The sequence below is a fragment of the Colias philodice genome, chromosome 10 (assembly GCF_061535455.1).
Source record: "Colias philodice isolate Cphi_HAF_F1 chromosome 10, ilColPhil1 Martin Lab GWU primary, whole genome shotgun sequence".
NCBI classification, from domain to species: domain Eukaryota; kingdom Metazoa; phylum Arthropoda; class Insecta; order Lepidoptera; family Pieridae; genus Colias; species Colias philodice.
Window position 1 is genome coordinate 11,356,370 of NC_143095.1, and position 21,748 is coordinate 11,378,117.

Sequence of the window (21,748 nt, forward strand, 5' to 3'; positions counted from 1 at the left end):
TATGCCAACTTATCGAAACTCACCCTTATTCCTTTTACATTAAAACCGAAGTGCAATAATTATACAGAACAATTAGTTAACGACCGGGATACGCTTGTTCATTATATTTTAATTTGCGTCAGGATTTTTTGGAAGTATTTAGTAGTATTATGGTATGAACTAATCCTGTATATATTTAATTCGTGTAATAATAAGCATACTAAAATGAGCAATTCCGGCAAAATTGTCATCTTTCTTAAAATGTGTTGAAAAGACCATTAATATTAATCTAATTATTCAATCTACAATAAGCTTTTTCTCAATTAAATCATCTCGTGTATAAAAACAGGGACCTCCTTGAAGAAACTTTATAGACCCATATGGTCACGTCAATCAAATTTTACGCTGGCTCGTGCCAATAAAAATATGATTGTTATTACATTTTATGAGCAGAAAAATTATCTGCAGTATCATAGCACCACGCTTAGAAGAAGAAAGACAAAAAAGAAGATAAAACATTAATTTTACACCCAGACTAGCATATAATATGTACTCAGACAAAAATATGTATTTAAATACAGAACCATAGAAATTATTTATTTATAGAAATGAATCTTTTTTGTCCCATCGTAGTATACAATTATGTACTAAAACACATAGTTTTGTTAAGCGCAGATTATGGTATGGTTTCAGAAGTACAGTACACACACATTTACTTATTGGCTCATTTTAGGTGATTATCCAATTATTGAAAACATACTCAATTAAGGAGCAATTAAGTATTACGTTTAATTCGTTATTAGCTTGTATATTACTATGACTAATGACTCAAGTATATAAAAAATGACCTGATAAAGGTCTTTTCTCTTGGATAAGAGAGAAAGTCGGCGTCATTTTCTTCCTTTTCAGAAATATCATAAGCAGTTTGTGTCGTTTTTTCTTACTCTTTACAAGGGAACCCTGGATGTTATGATTGAAATTCACTCTTTATAGGAGGTCATTAAAATTTCTGATTTGGTATCTGAAAATAGTGAAAAAGCCAGGAAGTGATATAAGCTATTCTTTACCGCGGTGAAACATCTTATTCCTATGAGAATTTCATTTGCCGTCCCGGGCACAGAACTATATTAGTTCTGTGGTCGCGGGTGAACCCGCGGGTGTAAATCTAGTAAATATTCCCTTTTCTCTACAATATTGCTAATGTGTCAGTCTATTTATAAAAGGATGGTTTGTGCGTGATACGATTGATAATATTAAGAATAACAATGAAGGATGTTACTCACTATTTGAATGTGATGCAGAATGCACTTGGATGAATGCCTATTACTTTGTTGACGCAGGGTCGTGGGTTCGAAACAGGTACATATTATTTGAAGAATTATTAAAAAAAAATACTCTTAAAATTCTGTTAATGAAATAATTTCTAAATCTTAAGATATTATCTACTTGCTTACAAAAATACAAATCTAACTAATAAATAAAAAAGAGCGTATGTACCGAGCACATGTATCAAAAGTGAAACTTATTTAGCAAGATTCAAAGATACAGAAATCTCCATGACGTGACGGTATTGCCATGACGACCTTGAAATTTTACTCCTAAGGCACCTTGAGAAGTTTCTCTTCAAAAATTTACCTCTTTGCATACCGAAATAATTTACCAAATCGAAAAGCTTTTGCATAAAAGAGAAACATCCCTCCAAAACCATATTTTTTCTCATCTTCAATTTGGCTTGATAATAAATCACTTAAAACAATTACAAGACAAAGTAAACATCCTAAATGAAACCATTAATACTTATAATGTGACAAGGGCCCGGAAATATAAAAAAATCCACCAAATGTTAACTGCTACGAACGGACAAGCAAACTATTGTTATGTTAACAGAAAGTTGAAGCGAGATCAATGACATATATTGTGTGCGGATAGACGGATGTCACTTTGAATAACAAAAGATCGTATAAACAGCAAATTTATATGGAATTATCACCCTTAAATTATATGAAAATAAAGTTGACAATAGGTTATACTTTACTACCGTACATAGATTTGATAGTATTCGTCGAAAGCTTTTTTTAGATGTGAAAGAATATATTATTGTAAAAACAATGCTCCATATATTTGAATGATAAGTGTGATATTCAAAGAATTTATAGGCCCAGTAGTTAACGTTTATTTGTGCTTTAGTTAGGTTCGATGCCAGTATTTATAACGAACTTTTTTAACTATTTTTTTTATTTAACAATGTTTTTAAATTAAAATTTATATAAAAAACATATTCAGGTTGGTTTGTTCTAATCGTATAGTTTGTGTTGTTTTCCGTCATAGCTACTTTACTTAGTAAGAAACTAGATGGCGTTGCATCTATGTACATTATTTTTTAATTTTTATTATAAAATTAATAATTGTTTATAATTTATACTTGATAGATGAAGTTATATTTCCTATTGTGCTTATCCTTTTACCCTAATAAAAAAGCTGTAGTGTCGTAATAGCTAGCTAATTACTAGCGGTTCGCCCCGGCTTCGTCCGTGGTACATTATGTTTACGTTTTATCTCCATAAAAATTATCTTCATACCTCTAGGAAAATTAAAAAAAATAACGAAATCGGTTCCGCCGTTCTCGAGTTATGAGCTTACAAACACATTTTGCGATTCATTTTTATATTATAGATTTTTAATAACATGAATGGATATGAAAGAACGTCTACAAAGTTTCCTGGCAGTTTTTCTCGGTAGAAAATCCATACGGAACGAATGGTAAGTACTTAAATTATAATGTTTATGTAAATGTCGTGGCCATATCGGAGATTTGCTCATTTCATGAAATGATTGATCATTTCACGAAATGGTCGCATTTCATGAAATTGCCAACATATTTTGATCAGATCGTTAAATCGGCAACGTTTCATACATAAAATATTAAAAAAAATCTGAATATTTTAAGAACTTGTTATTTCTCATAGTTAGTGCCGCCGGCCGCGGCAGCGGCCGGCGAGTGCCAGAAGCGTATCGCTTTTTAAAAAAGTAACAAATGTAGTATGATACTTATATATAAATATAGTTATGTATGTATAGGATATTAGACGCATTTTTTCTTCAATATAAGACCTCCGCAGTTTCCATAGTACTCGAACCTCTTCGTTGTAAATTCTTTTCTATGAATTTCTTCATATTGTAATAAATCGAACTATGAAGTTTCGCCAGCGGCCGCCATCTTATCACATAAACACACCGCTTGCAGCGCCTCTACCAATAATTAATGTAACTATTTTACGATATTATGATCAAATAATTTTGATCATTTCATGAAAAAACCGCGCGTTTAGTTGGCCATATCGAGAAACGATTTCTTATCATTGATCAGCTCAAACCACATCATGATGTGGCCAATAGACATTCAACCATTTCATGAAATGCGACCATTTCGTGAAATGATCAATCATTTCATGAAATGAGCAAATCTACGATATGGCCACGACATAAATATTATAAAGATCAAAAGCGCTTCTAAAAGAAATTAAAATGCTATTATTAGGGCGTAAAGGCGTTACCGTCAAATGAATCACTCTTATTTAGAATTAAGAATCATCTTATTTATTAAACATACCTTATATGGTGCTCTATTTTACAAATAATTATTACCAATCTTCCTGCATATAGGTTAATATAGTGCGTCACAAGAATAGGGAAAATGTATATTGTATACTTATAATAAAACTGATTTATTTGTGAATAGTCGTGTCATGTGAAGTGTAGAATAAAGTGCATATGAGTATTCGGATTTATTCAATATGTGTGCATATATTGTTTATGTGTCTTTCATGGTATGTATTAAATCTATATTTATATCCATAAGATAATAATTCATCATCATCATCACATAGTATAAAACAAAGTAGCTTTCTCTGTCCCTATGTCCCTTTGTATGCTTAAATCTTTAAAACTACCCAACGGATTTTGATGCGGTTTTTTTAATAGATAGAGTGATTAAAGACGAAGGTTTTAGTATATAATTTATTAGTTTTTAGGCAAAGCGAGCGAAGCCGCGGGCGGTAAACTAGCAACTTAATAATTATCTCCTGTGAATTACACTATAGTACCTTCTAAAGAAAAGACCAAGAAGAACTTTTTCGAAATGATTTTCAGCGTGAAGTTGTTCTATATTTTTTTGTTTATTTAAATTGATAATTATTGGTCCTATGTAAAATAATCATCTATTTACTAAGTGAGAGTTTGAGGATTTTTTGAATCCCTCCCTGTACTAAATATAATGTGAGATCTTCACAACAATCAAAATCGAATTTTCAGGTATTGGCATTTGTTCATGTAAGTGTTACCGACCAATGTGAAGTTTTAACAATTGATTTGGAGGAGTATAAAACCGACAACACCACGGTATCTCTGTAAGTATATGTAATCACGTTCATACTTCAATACATAAATTTTAAATAAATTTAATTTAAATACATAAATTTTCGAATTTCCCACTTGACAACAATTCGCAACAGGAAGTATCCTTTGTCAAAATCGGTTCAGGCCATGTTCAGGCATTTTGACGTAAACATAATTATTATCCAATATTGTGTACGTCACATAATTTTTAAAATATTATATATTTTGACTTTTGTTGGTATTTATGTAAATAAATAAACACATATAAGTGAAACTAACATCTTATAAAGTTAAATAATTGAAACAGATAATATAATGTGAATGAACTACCTACCTACAAAAAATATTATTTATTTTACAGGAACGAAACATTAAACATCGATATATCGTCACTTACCTGTGAAGAACTGCTCATCACTATAGAGTCTGACCTTCCTGGTCCCCATGGCAACGAGACAGCCAGCCTGGTGTACAGGATACCGAGGGATGAACCATCAGATGCTGCCTTGGCTGCTGGTATCATAGGAGGCGTTAGTGTTGGGATAATCGGGGCTACTGTGGGTGTTTTGAAAGCACTGACCTTTTTGAAGGCGGGGACTTATCGTGAGTACATATTATAGTGTAGGTACATCTTTGTGATTATTAAAGTGAAACTTTTATTACATCGTCTCAAACTTTTTGGTCTGTGTAGCGCATGTCGCGTGTATAGCGGCTGCCGAGTAGGTATACCTACTCGGCAGCCGACCGTCACGCGACATGCGCTACACAAAGCATTGTTCGGAACCGTTCGAACAGTTTCACTTTTACCGTGGTTTCATAAAACCACACAACATTTTTTTTTTGATATTGTATCGAAATACTTATTTAAAGAAGTATTTCAACAGGAGGATGCTACATTAATTCTAAATGATCTTTCAAACTTCTCTCTTGTCCAACAAAAAAATATAAAATAAAATCAGACCATTGCAGTAAAGTAGAATAATCCTTGAAAAAAGACACAGGCCACTGTTTGTCGAGTAAAAAATTGATGTGAGTCAAAATGAACATTGAAATATGAAATGCACACGAGGGATTTATTTAATTTGTCATTCATAACACTAAGAAAAGCTGTTTACTTTCACAGATCTTCCAGCGCCAAACCCATCGGAAGTTATACAATTCAAAAATTTATAATATACAAGAAAATAGATATTGGTAAACGATTTTCAAACTAAAGGAATAATCCTAAGGAAAAATCAGATCTTCAGATGTGCAGCGAATACAGAATACATCAAAAACTATTTGAAAATGTGTAATTATTCCTATTTATTTTAAAAAGGTATCGCAAGTGTATTTAAAATTGTAATTAATGGTATATAAAAACTGTTATATAAAGAGCTCACGCTATTAAGTTCATTTATATGTAAATAATATATAGGGTCTGAGAACCCGGGAAATTCCCAGCAGGTCAGATATTAAGGAAATCCTTTATAACCGGCAAGGATAAAGTATTATACTTGAAAATACACCTTTTGTATATCTATGAGACTTTTGAAATCGAATGAATTTCGCTCAGAAATCCCAGGAAAAGGAAAGAACGATATACTGTTTGTAAATTCCGCCCAAAGCATTATTGTATTGAACACGCACCTCTAAACCTCTTATAGATAAATGATAGATTAGTAATCAACTGTGTTAGTAAACAGGGTTTACCCTATGCGGAACAAATTAAAGATCGTATTCAAAAAAGATTAAATAATCAAAAAGCTATATTTCGTGCCACCGCCTCTGAACGCGCATGACAACCATAAACGCTTGACACCTCAACACGAGCACTTATCCTTGAGATTACCACGAAAATTGTATTAGTTGAACGGCAGGGCAGGTCAAGTTACGCTAGCTAGAGAACTTCAGGCGGGTCGCGTCGGCTGGCTTCGGGGATTGTCGCCCGCACTCGGCAAATAGACGTTTTCATAGGGACGTATTAGAAAATTGCTAAATAAATAATGAAAGGTTCTAGAATACTGACGATAGATAACATGAGTTTGAATTTGTATTTATTTTCATTATGTGCAGTTCCAAATGTTTTATTTTGTAATTGTTACTTTAAACTAAAAATGTATTTACTTAGGATTATTATATCTTTATAGATTAAAGTTTTAAGTAGGTACTTAAGTTTTTTTTTGTTATCTTGCACTGTATGTCAAACGAAAAATTGTAACTAAAGTTGTATTACTTATTGTATGATTGTATATTATTTAAGTAAAGTAGGTATGTTATAAAATAAATATTTAAAAAATTGGAATATTATTATTGTACTAGCTATGCCCCGCGGTTTCACCCGCATTACTCCTCTCCTGTTAGTCTTAGCGTGATGATTATAGCCTATAGCCTTCCTCGATAAACGGGCAATCTAATACACCGAAGAATTTTTCAAATCAGACCAGTACCTGAGATTAGCATGTTCAAACAAACAAACTCTTCGGCTTTATAATATTAGTATACCTAGATTATAAAATCATCAAGCGCTTAATTGGTTAACACTTAACATTAATTATTATTTATTAAAAAACCAAACTTAATCATAATAATTAAGAATACTTAATAGTTAAGTTACCTTGACCTATATTTATGATGTAGGTTACTCCGCTTCACATATCGATTTCTACCAAAATATCTGTTTTATCACGATCATTCAATTAGATAGTAAATAAACTCGTTACAAGGACTTAATGTGACATTGATCAGCACACACATATACATATAAAAAAACAGTTTTCCGCCGATTCGTCTCTGTCCAAAGGGGTGCAATGTTCGCGCCGGCGCGGACCGTCGATCGTCACCGCCCGCGACCGCGCGGCTCACTGCACGCGCTCGTTTCCACCCTTCTTATAAAACACGTTTAAATTTCGAATCACAACACTATCTTCTTTTTTAATTAAAATATCACCAGCCCGCACGTACCATCACCAAAAAGTTCGGATACAAGCCAGCGCTTAGTGATACGGATGTGAACTAAAATCGAAAGTGCATTATTATACGATTTTGTAATTGGTGTTTTTATATGAAATGTTAAATTAAAAGTAATACAGATTGTATTTGAGTGATGTGCAGTGTGGAGATTTGTGATTGTCTTACGTAACTGGCTTAAGAGGTGGGTGAATTTTCCCTTTGTGGGTAAGAAAGCGTTGCTAATTTGACATAAACTATTTCAAGATATTCCAGTTTTCAGTAAAACGAATCTTTAACTACCTTTAATTAATGTTTTTGTAAGGAAACTATAGTATTAAGACGATATTGTACCTAACACATGAAGCGCCTATTGTTCTAATCCTAGAATTTACTACAACTAGGTACACCCTTTTACCAAAATCCATTTCACCTTCATTTTAGTCATAAAAAGCTCATCTAATAAAATTAAGTTGCTTCCACACAATCCTCGGTTACCTAACATGATAGAGCCATCAAATATTTCCTTCCCTTATTTCTCTTTGAACAATTTTCTCGTGTGTAACGCCTTAACGTGGCGTGTGAATTTTTAATTAGAGAGTACAAACATCTCTTAAATGTCAACATGGTATTAACACAATCGGTTACGCTTATTTTTAAAGCGTTACTAATTGTATCGAACTAAGCACGCGTAGCCTATTGGCCTGTTTACATTTTGAGGGTACGATAAATTTGTCGTACGATATATCGTTGTGTTTTTTATTGTATTATTAAAATGCGAATGTTTATTTTAATATCTAAGTGCATATTTCAAATGTATTAACAAACTAATTTGGGTAAAGATGTAAAGTCAAAAATTATTGAATACACTACGTACTTTTTATTACAGTACTTTCTTGTAAGGAAATCCTCATGTCTAAGAGCCAAAAGCTGTGCCAAAAGTGGCGACATATGACACTACAAAGCCGCAGTAGACAGCGTGGTGGTTTGTAACTTGATTGTAATTTGTAACTTAAACTTATAGGAAGCATATTGTGTCCCTGTAAATTGTAATGGGAATAAATAAGGGTTGTCTATTACATTACATTATTTTGAAAAATATATAATCTCACTGTAAATAACATCAACAGACTTAAATATAATACAGCAATCTGTTAAGGGTTTTTACTGTGAAACCACAGATAATATAATACTATATTGTTTTATCAATTTGTGGTCTGGGAATCCTGTTGTTGAATTATAAAAGTTTATGTTAAATAAAACTAAAATAAGAAGTAATAATAAGATAAAACAATGCTATGCTTGTAGTATAGCGTTATATAGCGATAGACAAAAAAATGTTTTTTTTTCTTTTACAAATATTTACAAACATGTCTGTTGGAAAAATATTCATCATTTTTATTCAGATTATCATTCCCAACGGGATTAGACATTGTTATTATTAATCAATAACTACACTATGCATAAAAAATTATCGTGAACAGTTTTGTAACCAAACTGCAGAACAAAGTCTCTCGGATAACTTAGAATACAGATAGAAAATAAAATTTCATTTATGTCATTTGTGTTAGATTTTATGACCAATTAAGTCAAGGGCTAGAAAAATTTAATAGATCGGAAAACTAGGACAGATTTCTTCAGTCATAAATCTTTTGCACCATTAAGTGCAGAACTATAAAGTGGAAACTACCCGTGTCTAGTTTGTAAGTATATTGAATGTTATATTTCTCATGAATGTATAAAATAGATAAAGATTAATTAAAATATTAAAATTAATATTATAGAAACTACAAATTATTTGTAGTTTATAGTTACTAATTTTCAATTTTCTTTTGTCAATTCATTCATCATTCAAAAATCTTAAGATACTGTGCACATTATATTATAATTTTATACTATGGTGTATTTATCCCATAAGAATTTAGATGATCGTAATAATTCCTCACATACTTTAACTCAACACGGCTAATAAATCAAACGAAAACGTCAAACTTTGTACTTATATCTTTAGTTTAGTAACTTCACGGACTTAAACGATCTTAGAAAATGTAATGTGTACAAATGGGAGTTGGAAATATTATTTTTTCTATAAAACACCATTTATTTATTAACTACTTTTGAACTATATTAATTGAAGGTTTTATATCTATTCAACATGCTTTATTCGCTTCACTTAGTGTATGTTTTCAAGTTTCTATGTTTGTCAAAATCGGGTTACAAGGAGTCTAGTACTCCTTTAAACTCGATTTTGACCCACTTCAAAGGGATAGATACAATTACACCTTGTACGCTTATCAAGGACACTTATCGGTGACAATCAATAATTTCGTAAGTTTATCTTATTACAGCGGGTTTTGTAGTTCTTTTAAACAATACCTATATATATTTTTTTGGGTCTAATAGATTTTGTACTTATATTCTCGCAACAAAAAATAATCACTTATAATACCACAAGAGCTTCAAAATTATCGGGTATTTTCCGATAGGTTCGTTGCAAACATTTGTTTGAAGGAGTCAAGTTTTTAGTCAAGGTTAAAAAATTGATTTTTCCTGAAAAACTTGACGACTTTATTTGTTTGCAGGGAACCTTGAGGGAAATGCCACATAATTTTGAAGCTCGTGTGGTATTCGGGGGATTATTTTTCCGTCCCAAATGTCGGCCAATAATTTCACAATTGAATTGAACCTGTCAGTTTGACGTCAACGACCAGAGAAAATTTTCAAAAAATTATCACTATAATACCATGTAGGTTGTACCACGTGACGTCGAATGGTGCAATTCTATTGGTCGATATTTGGGTCGGAAAAATAATCATCTTTATTCTAAAACAATGTTATTACGTAAACGTAAACAAATCCAGGGCAACAAGCTTGTATAATATAGTTTGAAACTTCAACATTTAGTTCATAGTTTTATAAATAAATTGTTCCTGCATTTAAATACATGAGCGTTGAAATTGCATTGAAAATTCAATAATAAACGGAGCGAAATAATTTAATTTTGAGCGTACATGTTATTATTATTTCTATCCACATCTATGTGGGAGTGCTATTGCAATATATTTTCTGAATATTCTTTTTAATAGATGTCATTTCATTATTGGGTCTTTGAAGTTCTATTGATAGTTCCGTTAAGATAATCGTTTTAAGGCTTTCCAAATTACAGACCTTCTCTACCACAATCTACCACGCTATGTACAAATAGCCAAGCACGAATTATTTCCTAATAAAATGAAATAATAATAGTTTAATAAAACTAAAAAACACGCTGTTTATAGAAAAACGAACTAAAAAAAAAAAATTTTATCAAATTAGTGTATTGTCATCGGTCCTCAATAAATCTACAAAGTTTGAACGAAATCTGGCCATTTAAAGTGGGTCAAAATCGCGCCCAAAGAAGTCGGTTACAAACATACAGGTGAAGCTAATATAAAGCGTGTAAAAAAAGACGTGTGGCACTCGGAGACTGCCGCGGTAAAGCTATTGCATGCTATGCCTTCAAGCCAAACCTCCGCGCCCGTCGGAGTGGGAAGCGTGAGGTTTTTCGTTACTAAATTTCTGGATTCGGTCCCCACGCTCAAGGCCCGCGATAGAAGCTATATGCAATAGCTTAAAAGTTATTTAAATAACTTTTATTCTGCTTTATAAGGAACTAGTGATGCATCAATTCCCTATGATGCACATAATCTACAACTCTGTTTAGCTTCATCAATAACTGTTCAGTATTTTGGTTATGATGCAGTTACATACATCCATATATACACTCACCCGAGCTTTCGCAAATATTATTTAGATACATATTAAACAATCATCAAGTCGCTTTCTTACGCTTAGAGCTAGCATTTTCAATGTGCTCTTTAGTTTCGTGAGACATAATAATTTTCTACTCGGCTACACGAGAAAAGGGATTATGTATTTCGAGTGCATGTAAGTATATTTCTTTGTAGCGCTCTGTAGAGTACCTAAACGTCTTGAATGTTAACTTGAGAGAAGTTATAAAATTCATATTTTTAAATTGGACTCAATTTTATATACTTACATAAAACAAGAAATATAATTTACGTAAATAAGATAAGTAATGGACACAATAAACACATGTACCAACCAATTACAACACAATAGTATCCTTGAAATAAAAACTTAGTTTTGAGCCAAAAACCTTATCAAGCTACATCGAAACAAGCCTCTATTCGCTACCCTACAATTACCAACAAGAACTATTATACCAAAAAACTGGATGAGGTTAATATAGCCCATTTATATAAGGTCAAAAGCTCCAACTGCAGTGCGTCAATGCACAACCACAGGCATGCTGAAAAAGTTAACCGGCATAAGCGTAAATACACACGTATTTAAACGTCAGTTTAAGCTTTGAGTCATTGCTAACACCTTCGTTAATTCACTCGGTTATAATACTTGAGAAATGCAGTATATTTAAGATGCGAGTTGAGTTATAGACTATAGTAACAACTAAGTTGAAATCATGAAATATGCAGATATACATTATGAATGTGGTATTCCTAGGCTTAAATTGCCTTGTCTTTGAAGTGATAGAATGGAATATCCAGTTGCGAAATAAACAGATAAGTGAAGCTCGTTGTATAAAACCACAAATAATATCAAAAATAATTCACACAGATAAACAATTCAACATTTAAAGCATCGTTGTAATAAAACCACGGATAAATATAACCATAGACTATATCAGTTATATGTTACTGTATAACATTTTGACGACAATAAAATCACACTTAATATTCAGAATTTAATTAATTAACTATTATTTTTTCCTTATAGCATCATGTAACTTTGACCGCCGGCCGCCTTGGTACAGTGGTTGACGCGTGAGCGTTTCTACGCTACGAACCGAGGGGTCCTGGGTTCGATTCCCGGTGGAGACAAAGAAAAATAAATGTCTCGGTCTGGCAGGACACAGAAGGCTGATCACCTACTTGTCCCTAAAGGAAATGGATCAGTGAAACAAATGTATGCATAATGCATCTGCAACTTACCCCACTACACGGGACACGGGACTTCACTTACATGTAACTAAGTAAATTATGTCAATACTTTAAATATTTGTGCACATTCGGTTATAACTTATAATGTATGATTTTAATTGGAAACTAGTGGTCCGCCCCGGCTTCGCCCGTGGTACATATTTCGCAATAAAAGGTAGCCTATGTCCTTTCTCGGGTATCAAAATAATCATAATAATCATAATCATAATCATTTATTCACCATAAATACAAAATTAAATACATAGAAATAATTATCTTAATTAATTAAACATAAAAATACAAGGATATCATAATAGGACCTGATGATTAAAAAGATAATATGACCTGCAGACCTACACTAAGACAGCTTGTATCGTAGGCCTGCAACCCTTCCTGATAACACAATATATCCATACCAAATTTCATGCAAATTGGTTCAGTAGTTTAGGCGTGATTGAGTAACAGGCAGACAGACAGAGTTACTTTCGCATTTATAATATAAGTATGGATTAAATTACTATACTATATTATAACGTTAATTTAGATATATTTAAACTGAATAGTGAATAGTCTAAACGTTTATCTATGGGTCGGTAGGTACCTATAATATTTCATTTGTATGTTATGGTTTTACCCAAAAACTACTAGACCGATTTACATACAAAACTACATATTTGTACTGAAAATAAAGTTACCTATAATAAATTATTAACTGCAAGTTAAAGTACCTATATTTTTTCATAAACTTCAACGAAGAGTGAACATTAAAATTGCAAACCTAAATAAATATTTATTGAGCGTCTTTAAATTATTCATAAATCATTCTTTAAACCATTTACGAAGCAAATAAATGTATTCCAATGCGGTATTTACACGGGCTTGGGCTGCCGCAATAATTCCACCAAGAATTGAATAAAATAGAATCATTTCTATTTTCAACACTGCATAAAGCACTAATTCTAGCCAAAAAAAGCGAATATATTTTCTACTAACGAATATATTTTGCGAATGGCTAGTAATTTGTTATTTTGGCATTTTACACAAATCTATACTAGAAATATTATAAAGCTGAAGAGTTTGTTTGTTTGAACGCGCTAATCTCGGGAACTACTCGACCGATTTGAAAAATTATTTGGATGTTAGATTGCCCATTTATCTACGAAGGCTGTAGGCTAAATATCATCCCGCTATGACCAACAGGAGCGGAACACTGCGAGTAAAACCGCGGGGCAAAGCTAGAGATGTTGAAGTTGATGAGTTTAGCCTCCTATTAAAATAATATAGAAATATGAACCTAGAAGCTAAAATTAGATCTAATACATGGAAAGAGCAATGAATCTTGTTAGTTGCTAATATTATAAATGCGAAGGTTTGGATTTGGATGAAAGCAAGATGAAAGTTTATCTACACTAATATTATAAAGAGGAAAACTTTGTTTGTTTGTTTGTTTGTTTGTTTGATTGTAATGAATAGGCTCATAAACTACTGGACCGATTTTAAAAATTCTTTCACCATTCGAAAGCTACATTATCCACGAGTAACCTGTAACATAGGCTAGGTTTTATCCCGGAAATCCCACGGGAACGGGAACTATGCGGGTTTTTCTTTGAAAACGCGGGCGAAGCCGCAGGCGGAAAGCTAGTATTATTATATTATAATTTAGACTTCAGAATAACACATCAGCTACCTACAGAAATATTTCATTTTCGGTGCGAGTTTGTTCGTGGGAAAAACCGCGCGTCACAGATACCTAGTGTAAATAAATAAATATAATATAATAATCTATACTAATATTATAAATGCGAAAGTAACTCTGTCTGTCTGTCTGTTACTTTAATCACGCCTTAACTACTGAACCAATTTGCATGAAATTTGGTATAGAGATATTTTGATACACGAGAAAGGACATAGGCTACTTTTTACCCCGGAAAATAGGATAGGTTTTATCCCGGAAATCCCACGGGAACGGGAACTAAGCGGGTTTTTCTTTGACTGCGCGGGTGAAGCTGCGGATGGAAAGCTAGTAATATATATATCATGAAGATCATGTCACATCCTTACAGCATCCATCTCCGGTATTCTGGAAAATTCATTAATATTTATTAGAAAATCATTGAACCAAATATCATTACGATCAGGACATTTTTATTTGACTGCGCACTGCCCAGAATAATGATATAATCCTATTTTTAGATGTTGAGTAGTGCTTCTGCCCCCTAAGGTTGCCCAAATAATAATGCCTTTCCTTTAATCACTTTATTACTCTTCACAATATATGTGTTGTTAGAACTAGCCGTTAAGCACTACTAAATAATAATTCTAATAAAATGTAGAAAGCGTCGGGGAAACAATGTGGACGCACACATATACAAAAGCTCGGTCAGCGAATTGCATATGTGTGTCCCTACATTATTCCCCCCCTTTTTCAAAAAAAATTATACACTCCAAAAAATACAAAGACAAACACAGAAATTACCGTAAAATACAAATGAGATAACAATGCAATACTGAATACACATATGAAATCGTAATATTTCTTAATTCTACATCATTAAAAGATATAACATCTAAACGGCTTAGCCTAATTAAAACTGATCGGAATACGTAGATAGATTAAGATATGGTCACACACTCACTAGTCACTACATGAATTTATCATTATGTTACAACTACGTTACGATATTACTTATTTTACGCGTATCCCGCAGTGGGCGGCGCAGGCTGGGTCGCTTGCCCTAGCGTCGCGGACGCTCGTCCTTGGTTGGCCTTATCCACCTCGCGGCGTAGCCAACTCCTGATCCGGCGATGGCAAAAACCACGCAGGCCCGATAGAACTATGACCGTAACGATCACAGCCAATATGATCATTACTATAACCATGGTGTTGACGTGATCGTCTATACTTCTGGATTCTATTTGCACGTTTGCAACTCCTCCAGTTTTCTCTTTTGTTGCGTAGTTACCCATGTTGTTACAAAAAAAAAAAAAATATTATATAAACTAATGGCTAAGATGGAACTGTCTCCACTGCGAGCTGATTAATAAATGAATGTGATTAAATACTTGCATAAATAAAGTTTAATAAAAATGTTAAATGAGTGACCATATTATTACCTATGTAATCCGATATAACTTACTAATCTAGTACAAAAACAGGAAATACTAAATAGGCATCTTCAATGCGCAAAAACAAAACTATCGCATTACTTCATTCTTTCGCAATAGGCACACAAAAATGTAAAATATGCACAATGCAATGTAATGTTAATCATATTTACGTAAAACATAAAATGAAATGATTAACAATATGAAACGATAAAAACAAATTAAGTTACTTTAAAACGTTGTATATGTTAAATAATTAATATAAAAATTTGTATAAAACGCAAAAGCTACATGTAAACGAATATAAACTTACATTCTAAAAAAAAGGTGTATAACACACAAGTATAATAAATTTAATTACAATACACATAATACTAAAGACAATAGCTAAATACTGTGTGAAAGTTCTATATCGCGAATCGCACGGGTCGTCGTATTACGCGACCGCTCCTAGTTACGCTTATGGGTGGCGCATGCTGAACCGACTTCGATAAAGATGTGTTATGTGGAACAATATTGTTTTCCACATCAACATCATCTTTTATAATAAAGGCTGGCTTTAACCTGTCAATGGAAACGCGTGCGACTCGATCCGGAAATTGTATCTTAAAAACTTTAGAACTACGTTCTAACACTAGATAAGGGCCATCATAAGGCGGTTTTAGAGACCTGTGAACTGCATCGTCTCTAACAAAAACGTGACTACAACTTTGTAAATCGGAATAAACGAATATTTTCTTTGCGTTCGTCTTATCTCTCGTCGGGCGATACTGAGATATAGTTTCACGGATTTTTTCTACCAAACTATAAGGATCGTTTACGTCACAGTCATTTGTAGAACTATCGTAGAACTCGCCAGGCAAACGTAAAGTTTTACCGAAGGCCAATTCTGCGGCACTAACATTACTATCAGTTCGTATTGCTGCTCTCAACCCTAACATAACAGTGGGTAATTCGTCTATCCACGTTTTATTACTACTGAGCAGTCTCGCCATAAGGGCTGCTTTCAACGACCTATGCCATCTTTCCACCGCGCCATTACTTTGTGGATGGTAAGGCGTAGTACGAATTTTATGAATACCCAAAAATGACATTAATTTTAAAAATAGACTCGACTCAAATTGACGTCCTTGATCACTTGTAATACGGACGGGACAACCATATCTAACTATCCATCCTTCATAAATATGCTTAGCAACGACGTCTGCAGTAATTTCTTTAACGGGAAATGCTTCAGGCCAACGCGTACATCTATCTATAATTGTTAATAAATATCTAAATCCCTGTGGAGATGTCGGCAATGGACCAACTAAATCCACATGGATATGCTCGAATCGCGAAACTTCCGGGAATTTTCCTATATCTGAAACGACGTGACGCGAAATCTTCGACCTTTGACATGATACACACGCTTTGGTCCATTTCCCTATATCTTTATTCATACTAGGCCAAAAAAATTGTTTAGTGACCATCTTCCGAGTCGTACGTATACCGGGATGACTTAAATTGTGAACACTATCGAAAGCAATTTTTCTAAAATATTCTGTTAAATAAGGTCTAATAATATTATTTGAAACTTCGCAATATACTCCTTTTTTACAAGTCGGTAAATACATTTTCTTAAACTTTACATTATTATCGCTATGCCCACTTCGTGTCATATTAATCAAGTACTCGTCTTTCGCTTGCGAGTCAGCAAGTTCGTTGAAGTCGAGTACAGTCGGGCAAACAATTGTTTCTACGCGCGATAAAGTATCGGCTACAATATTATCTTTACCGCTAATATGCTGTATGTCGACCGTAAATTCACTTATAAAAAGTAATTGTCGCGTCCTTCTAGGCGTTTCTTTACTGTCATTACCTATTTTAGAAAATGCATGACATAAAGGCTTATGATCTGTATATATAGTTAAAGGACGGCCTTCAAATAATTTCCTAAAATATTTTATAGCTTGAAAAATCGCTAGCAATTCCCTATCATAAGTAGAATACTTTTGTTCGGTAGGCGAAAATTTTTTGGAAAAATATCCTAGGGGTATCCACTTACCTTTTACTCGCTGTTGCAATACCGCACCCATACAGGTATTGGAAGCGTCGGTCATCAAGGCTAAGGGAACATCTAAAAGGGGATGTGACAATGTGACGGCATTCTGTAAACCTATCTTACATTGCACAAAAGCATTTTCACTAACATTGTTCCAAATAATTTTCGATTTATCATTTTTCTTAGAATTCACTAAATATTTATTAAGTTCGCATTGATGTGACGCTAAATGAGGTAAATGTGGTCTATAAAAATTGATCATTCCTAAAAATCGTCTTAAATCCGATACTGTAACGGGTTTAGGAAAATTAACTATGGCTTCGACTTTATCTTTGAGCGGTTTAATTCCATCTACGCTCACTTCGTGACCTAAGAATTCTATACGCGACTGTCCGAAGCTACACTTGCTTAAGTTTATAGATATGCCGTATGTATTGAAACGTTCGAATACTAGCTTCAAATGTTCTTGATGTAAAGTCTCATTTTCGCTGGCAATTATTACGTCATCTAAATAACAAAATAAAAAATCGAGACCTTGTAAAACGGTATTGTTCATAAAACGTTGAAACGTTTGTGCGGCGTTCCTTAGGCCAAAACTCATACGGGGAAATTCGAAAAGTCCGAAAGGAGTAATAATAGCAGTTTTTTCTATATCGCATGGGGCAACTTTTATGCAGTGATAGGCTCTATTTATGTCCACTTTTGAATATATTTTCTTATTAGCCAATATAAAAGTAAAGTCGTGTAATCGCGGAACTGGATATCTGTCGGGCTTTGTTATTGCGTTGAGCTGTCGATAATCTCCGCACGGCCTTAACTCGCCATTCTTTTTAACTACAATATGAAGCGGACTAGCCCAAGCACTTTTAGAAGGCCTACAGATACCTAATTCTTGCATAACCCTGAACTCTTCCTTCACCTTTTTGTATCTATCCGGGGGTAACGGTCTAGCTCTAGCATGAATAGGTGGGCCGCTCGTCTCTATATAATGTAAAACGTTATGCGATGTAGTTTCTTTAAACGACATCGGTTTAGTAATGTCAGGAAACATATTTAATAAATCGTAATACGGATGACTTTTGCACACAGAATTTAGCGATTGTTGCGTACACGAAACTAAGGAGGCTAATACATGTAAATCGGTAGTTTGATCAATTAACTTTTTTCGATACAAATCAACTAATAATTTATGATGTGTTAAAAAATCAGCTCCCAATATTGGCTGTTTGACGTCTGCTAAAATGAAATCCCAACGGTACGGTCTTCTTAAATTAAGGTTTAAAACAATTGATTTAATGCCATATGTTGCAATTTCTGTACCGTTAGCAGCGTATAATTTAAGATCTGATCGACATAATTTATGATATTTAAATGGATTTTTAGATACGGGCAAAACGGAAACATTGGCACCGGTATCTACTAAAAATTTTAAATTAGTGTTTAAATCTATTACCATGAGACGGCTGCACGGCGTGATGGTACAGACCTCCGCCGTAGTCTGCACCTGCCTGTCTAGTTTTCCGGCTGGGCGGCTGCTGCGCTGGGGCTGGGGCTCCTCTTCCACGCGCACGGCTGGATGCACCTGTGAGCGCGCTGACGGAACCTGAAGTGGTAGCTGCACAACCAGTCGGGTCCGCCGGGACGACGTCGCTTCGAAGATGACCTTGACGATTCTCGAAGATTGCGTGACGGTGTTCTGGGTCGCCGATGTATTGCTCGTGATCGCGAGCGCTCGATGTTAGCAAGGCGCACGTTGATTTTTGCCAATTCCGCCGAAAGGGTGCCGTAAAAGTTAGATGTATGCATTGCCATATTAAAATTTAAATTCTCTAATAAATCTTCGTCTTCAAAATAATATTTAATTGTATTAGAATTTCTTGATGTTCTTTGTCGGGGTCACCAATGTTGAGTAGTGCTTCTGCCCCCTAAGGTTGCCCAAATAATAATGCCTTTCCTTTAATCACTTTATTACTCTTCACAATATATGTGTTGTTAGAACTAGCCGTTAAGCACTACTAAATAATAATTCTAATAAAATGTAGAAAGCGTCGGGGAAACAATGTGGACGCACACATATACAAAAGCTCGGTCAGCGAATTGCATATGTGTGTCCCTACATTAGATGTTTACAAATATCATCTCTCGTCATCGGATAACATGGATATAACGTTTTGAAAAGGCAAAGAAATAAATATAATTTGTTATACACGAAATTTATTAATGGTCCGGGAGCCAGCAGCAGATTTTATGACCAAGTTCCTCTCAAGCGGTAATTAGTAAAATGCATCAAAGTATAGTATTATGAAGCCTCGTGAACGTCAGCTGGAGCTCGGTTGGGGGGAAGAGCGGTTGTAGCCTCCCGTATCAGCTGACGGTGTTTCCACCAAGATACAGCCAGCTGACATATATATTTATCCACAGTTACATATAAGCTATCATCAGGTAAATTTTTGTTTGAGAGGAAATAACGGAAAATAAATTTTTCTTTAAATTTAACTTTCATGTTCGAGACACCAGCTGACGTATAATACACCATGTTGTAACCAGCTGACTATTTTTTTTCGTTGAGATATTGGGTTAGCTACAATTTGACAAATTTTTAGCTGAGAGGAAATGAATGAATGAATGTATTTTTTTTTCCTATGTGCGTGGGAGGCTACAACCGCTCACCCCCCCAACCGAGCGCCAGCTGACGTTCACGAGGCTTTATAATACTATACTGAATACTCTCATGCGTCTGACGAATTATCTCTTGAGAGGAAATAGTTAACCAAATTTGCACCTGGCTCCCTAACCATAAGTGCATTATTGTAATTATTGAAATATCATTATTTTTATTTAAACAAGGGAATAAAATGTTTCATTTTATTTGAAAGTCCAGTTAAAAAATTTGAAGGAAAAGTGTTTCAGTGTTTTTACCGATTTAAAAAGAAAGATACCTCTTTATATTTTTATTTAGAACGTAAATATTGTATTATGTACAAGTAAACATTACAAAGTGCGTACAATAATTGAATTATGTTAATATGAAACAAGATGTTTACCCTATTTCTATGGGTTCGTGTGACGCTTCCAGCACGTGCTTTATAATAAAATGGATTTTCTTTTAACAAAAAGGCGTTTTATTCCAAAATAAACATACCATACTGCGCATATCCAAATCTTAGACCTAAATGTCATGGCCCTAATCATCTAGTTCTAGATCATTTTAACTCTCAGGTGACCATGATGTCTATAATAATATTATTTCCGGTGTTAGAAAGAGATAGCGTTATACCTATAAAGCGCTTCCATTTTTCCACACCGGAAATAAAACTGCTTTAAGACGTCATTGTACAGGGCTGAATTTGTATACACCTATAACTACAGCTTATTTTTACCGAGCACTACTATCCCGTCACGATGAGAAAAAAACTTTAGGAGAAAATATAAATAAAAAGGTGCCTTTTAATACTGTCAGCGTATCGTTAATGAAGAATGTATGCTCAAATGAAGATTCTCAAAAATGTCTTCAATTAAATCTGAATACCTCAGAAACCGAATTAGGTGATAAAAGCTTTCGAATAGTATATTATAATATACAATATACATACAGACAGGGGTCCAGTAATAAATTTCTACTTTCACTATTTATTGAACGCGGCCGAGTCAAATGAAAACAAATTTATCTTTCGTGGACAAATAAAATCCCCGGAATATTGATGACATTCAAACTACAAAAACAATTTCGACTGGCTTTCGAGATAAAATATTATATTTCGTTCATTTTCATTTATTGTGTAAATAATATTTTACTAGTAATCGAAATCTTGGAGGATTTGGGTCAGATATAATATCTTTGAGAGCAGTGGTGGCTCAGTGGTGAGACCTCGGACTTCGAATCGATAAGTCCGGGGTTCGAGACCGGGCGAGCGCGCAGGAAATAAATTGATTTTTCAATTTATCTGCGCATGTTGTAACATCACCACTGCTCGAACGGTGAAGGAAAACATCGTGAGGAAACCGACATGTCGAAGAATCAAAAGTTCGACGATATGTGTCATCCGCCAACCCGCACTTGGCCAGCGTGGTGGATTATGGCCTGTACCCTCATAGGAGGCCTGTGTCCCAGGAGATGATGATAATATCTTTTATACCTATACTGTAATCCTATTTCCATTTCCACTGAATCTATTAATTTGATAGATGAAGGAATCGCCCACTCATCAACAGACCTTATTTCTATCTACTTAACTGCCCACTCTCATTTTTTACTTTATCTAATTTATTATTGGATTCTTCTAAGCCAAATTGAATA

General features: G+C 33.9%; 2 protein-coding genes across 2 annotated transcripts in view; both read left to right on the forward strand.

Annotated features, from left to right (window-relative positions):
• The first annotated feature begins 3,706 nt into the window (after positions 1–3,706).
• On the forward strand, positions 3,707–5,596 carry LOC149485473 (uncharacterized). The gene is made up of 4 exons (XM_089699635.1): positions 3,707–3,806; positions 4,291–4,385; positions 4,736–4,977; positions 5,498–5,596. Exons 1-4 carry the CDS (start codon positions 3,774–3,776, stop codon positions 5,545–5,547), a joined length of 420 nt encoding a protein of 139 aa, XP_089555761.1. The 5' UTR covers positions 3,707–3,773; the 3' UTR covers positions 5,548–5,596.
• Positions 5,597–7,213: 1,617 nt separating this feature from the next.
• Positions 7,214–21,748, forward strand: part of LOC149485474 (uncharacterized) — a 55,450-nt gene continuing 40,915 nt past the window's right edge. The window contains exon 1 of the mRNA XM_089700331.1: positions 7,214–7,507. The gene's annotated coding sequence lies outside the window, so the exon portion shown is untranslated. The remainder of the gene's footprint in view (positions 7,508–21,748) is intronic.

What these genes read in the sequence shown, in the direction of transcription:
- LOC149485473 (XM_089699635.1), top strand. Translation starts at nt 3,774, where the DNA reads ATGTGTGCATATATTGTTTATGTGTCTTTCATG. An exon ending in TTGTTTATGTGTCTTTCATG is followed by an intron (nt 3,807 to 4,290) that starts GTATGTATTAAA and finishes TCGAATTTTCAG; the next exon opens with GTATTGGCATTTGTTCATGT. An exon ending in TTTGAAGGCGGGGACTTATC is followed by an intron (nt 4,978 to 5,497) that starts GTGAGTACATAT and finishes TTACTTTCACAG; the next exon opens with ATCTTCCAGCGCCAAACCCA.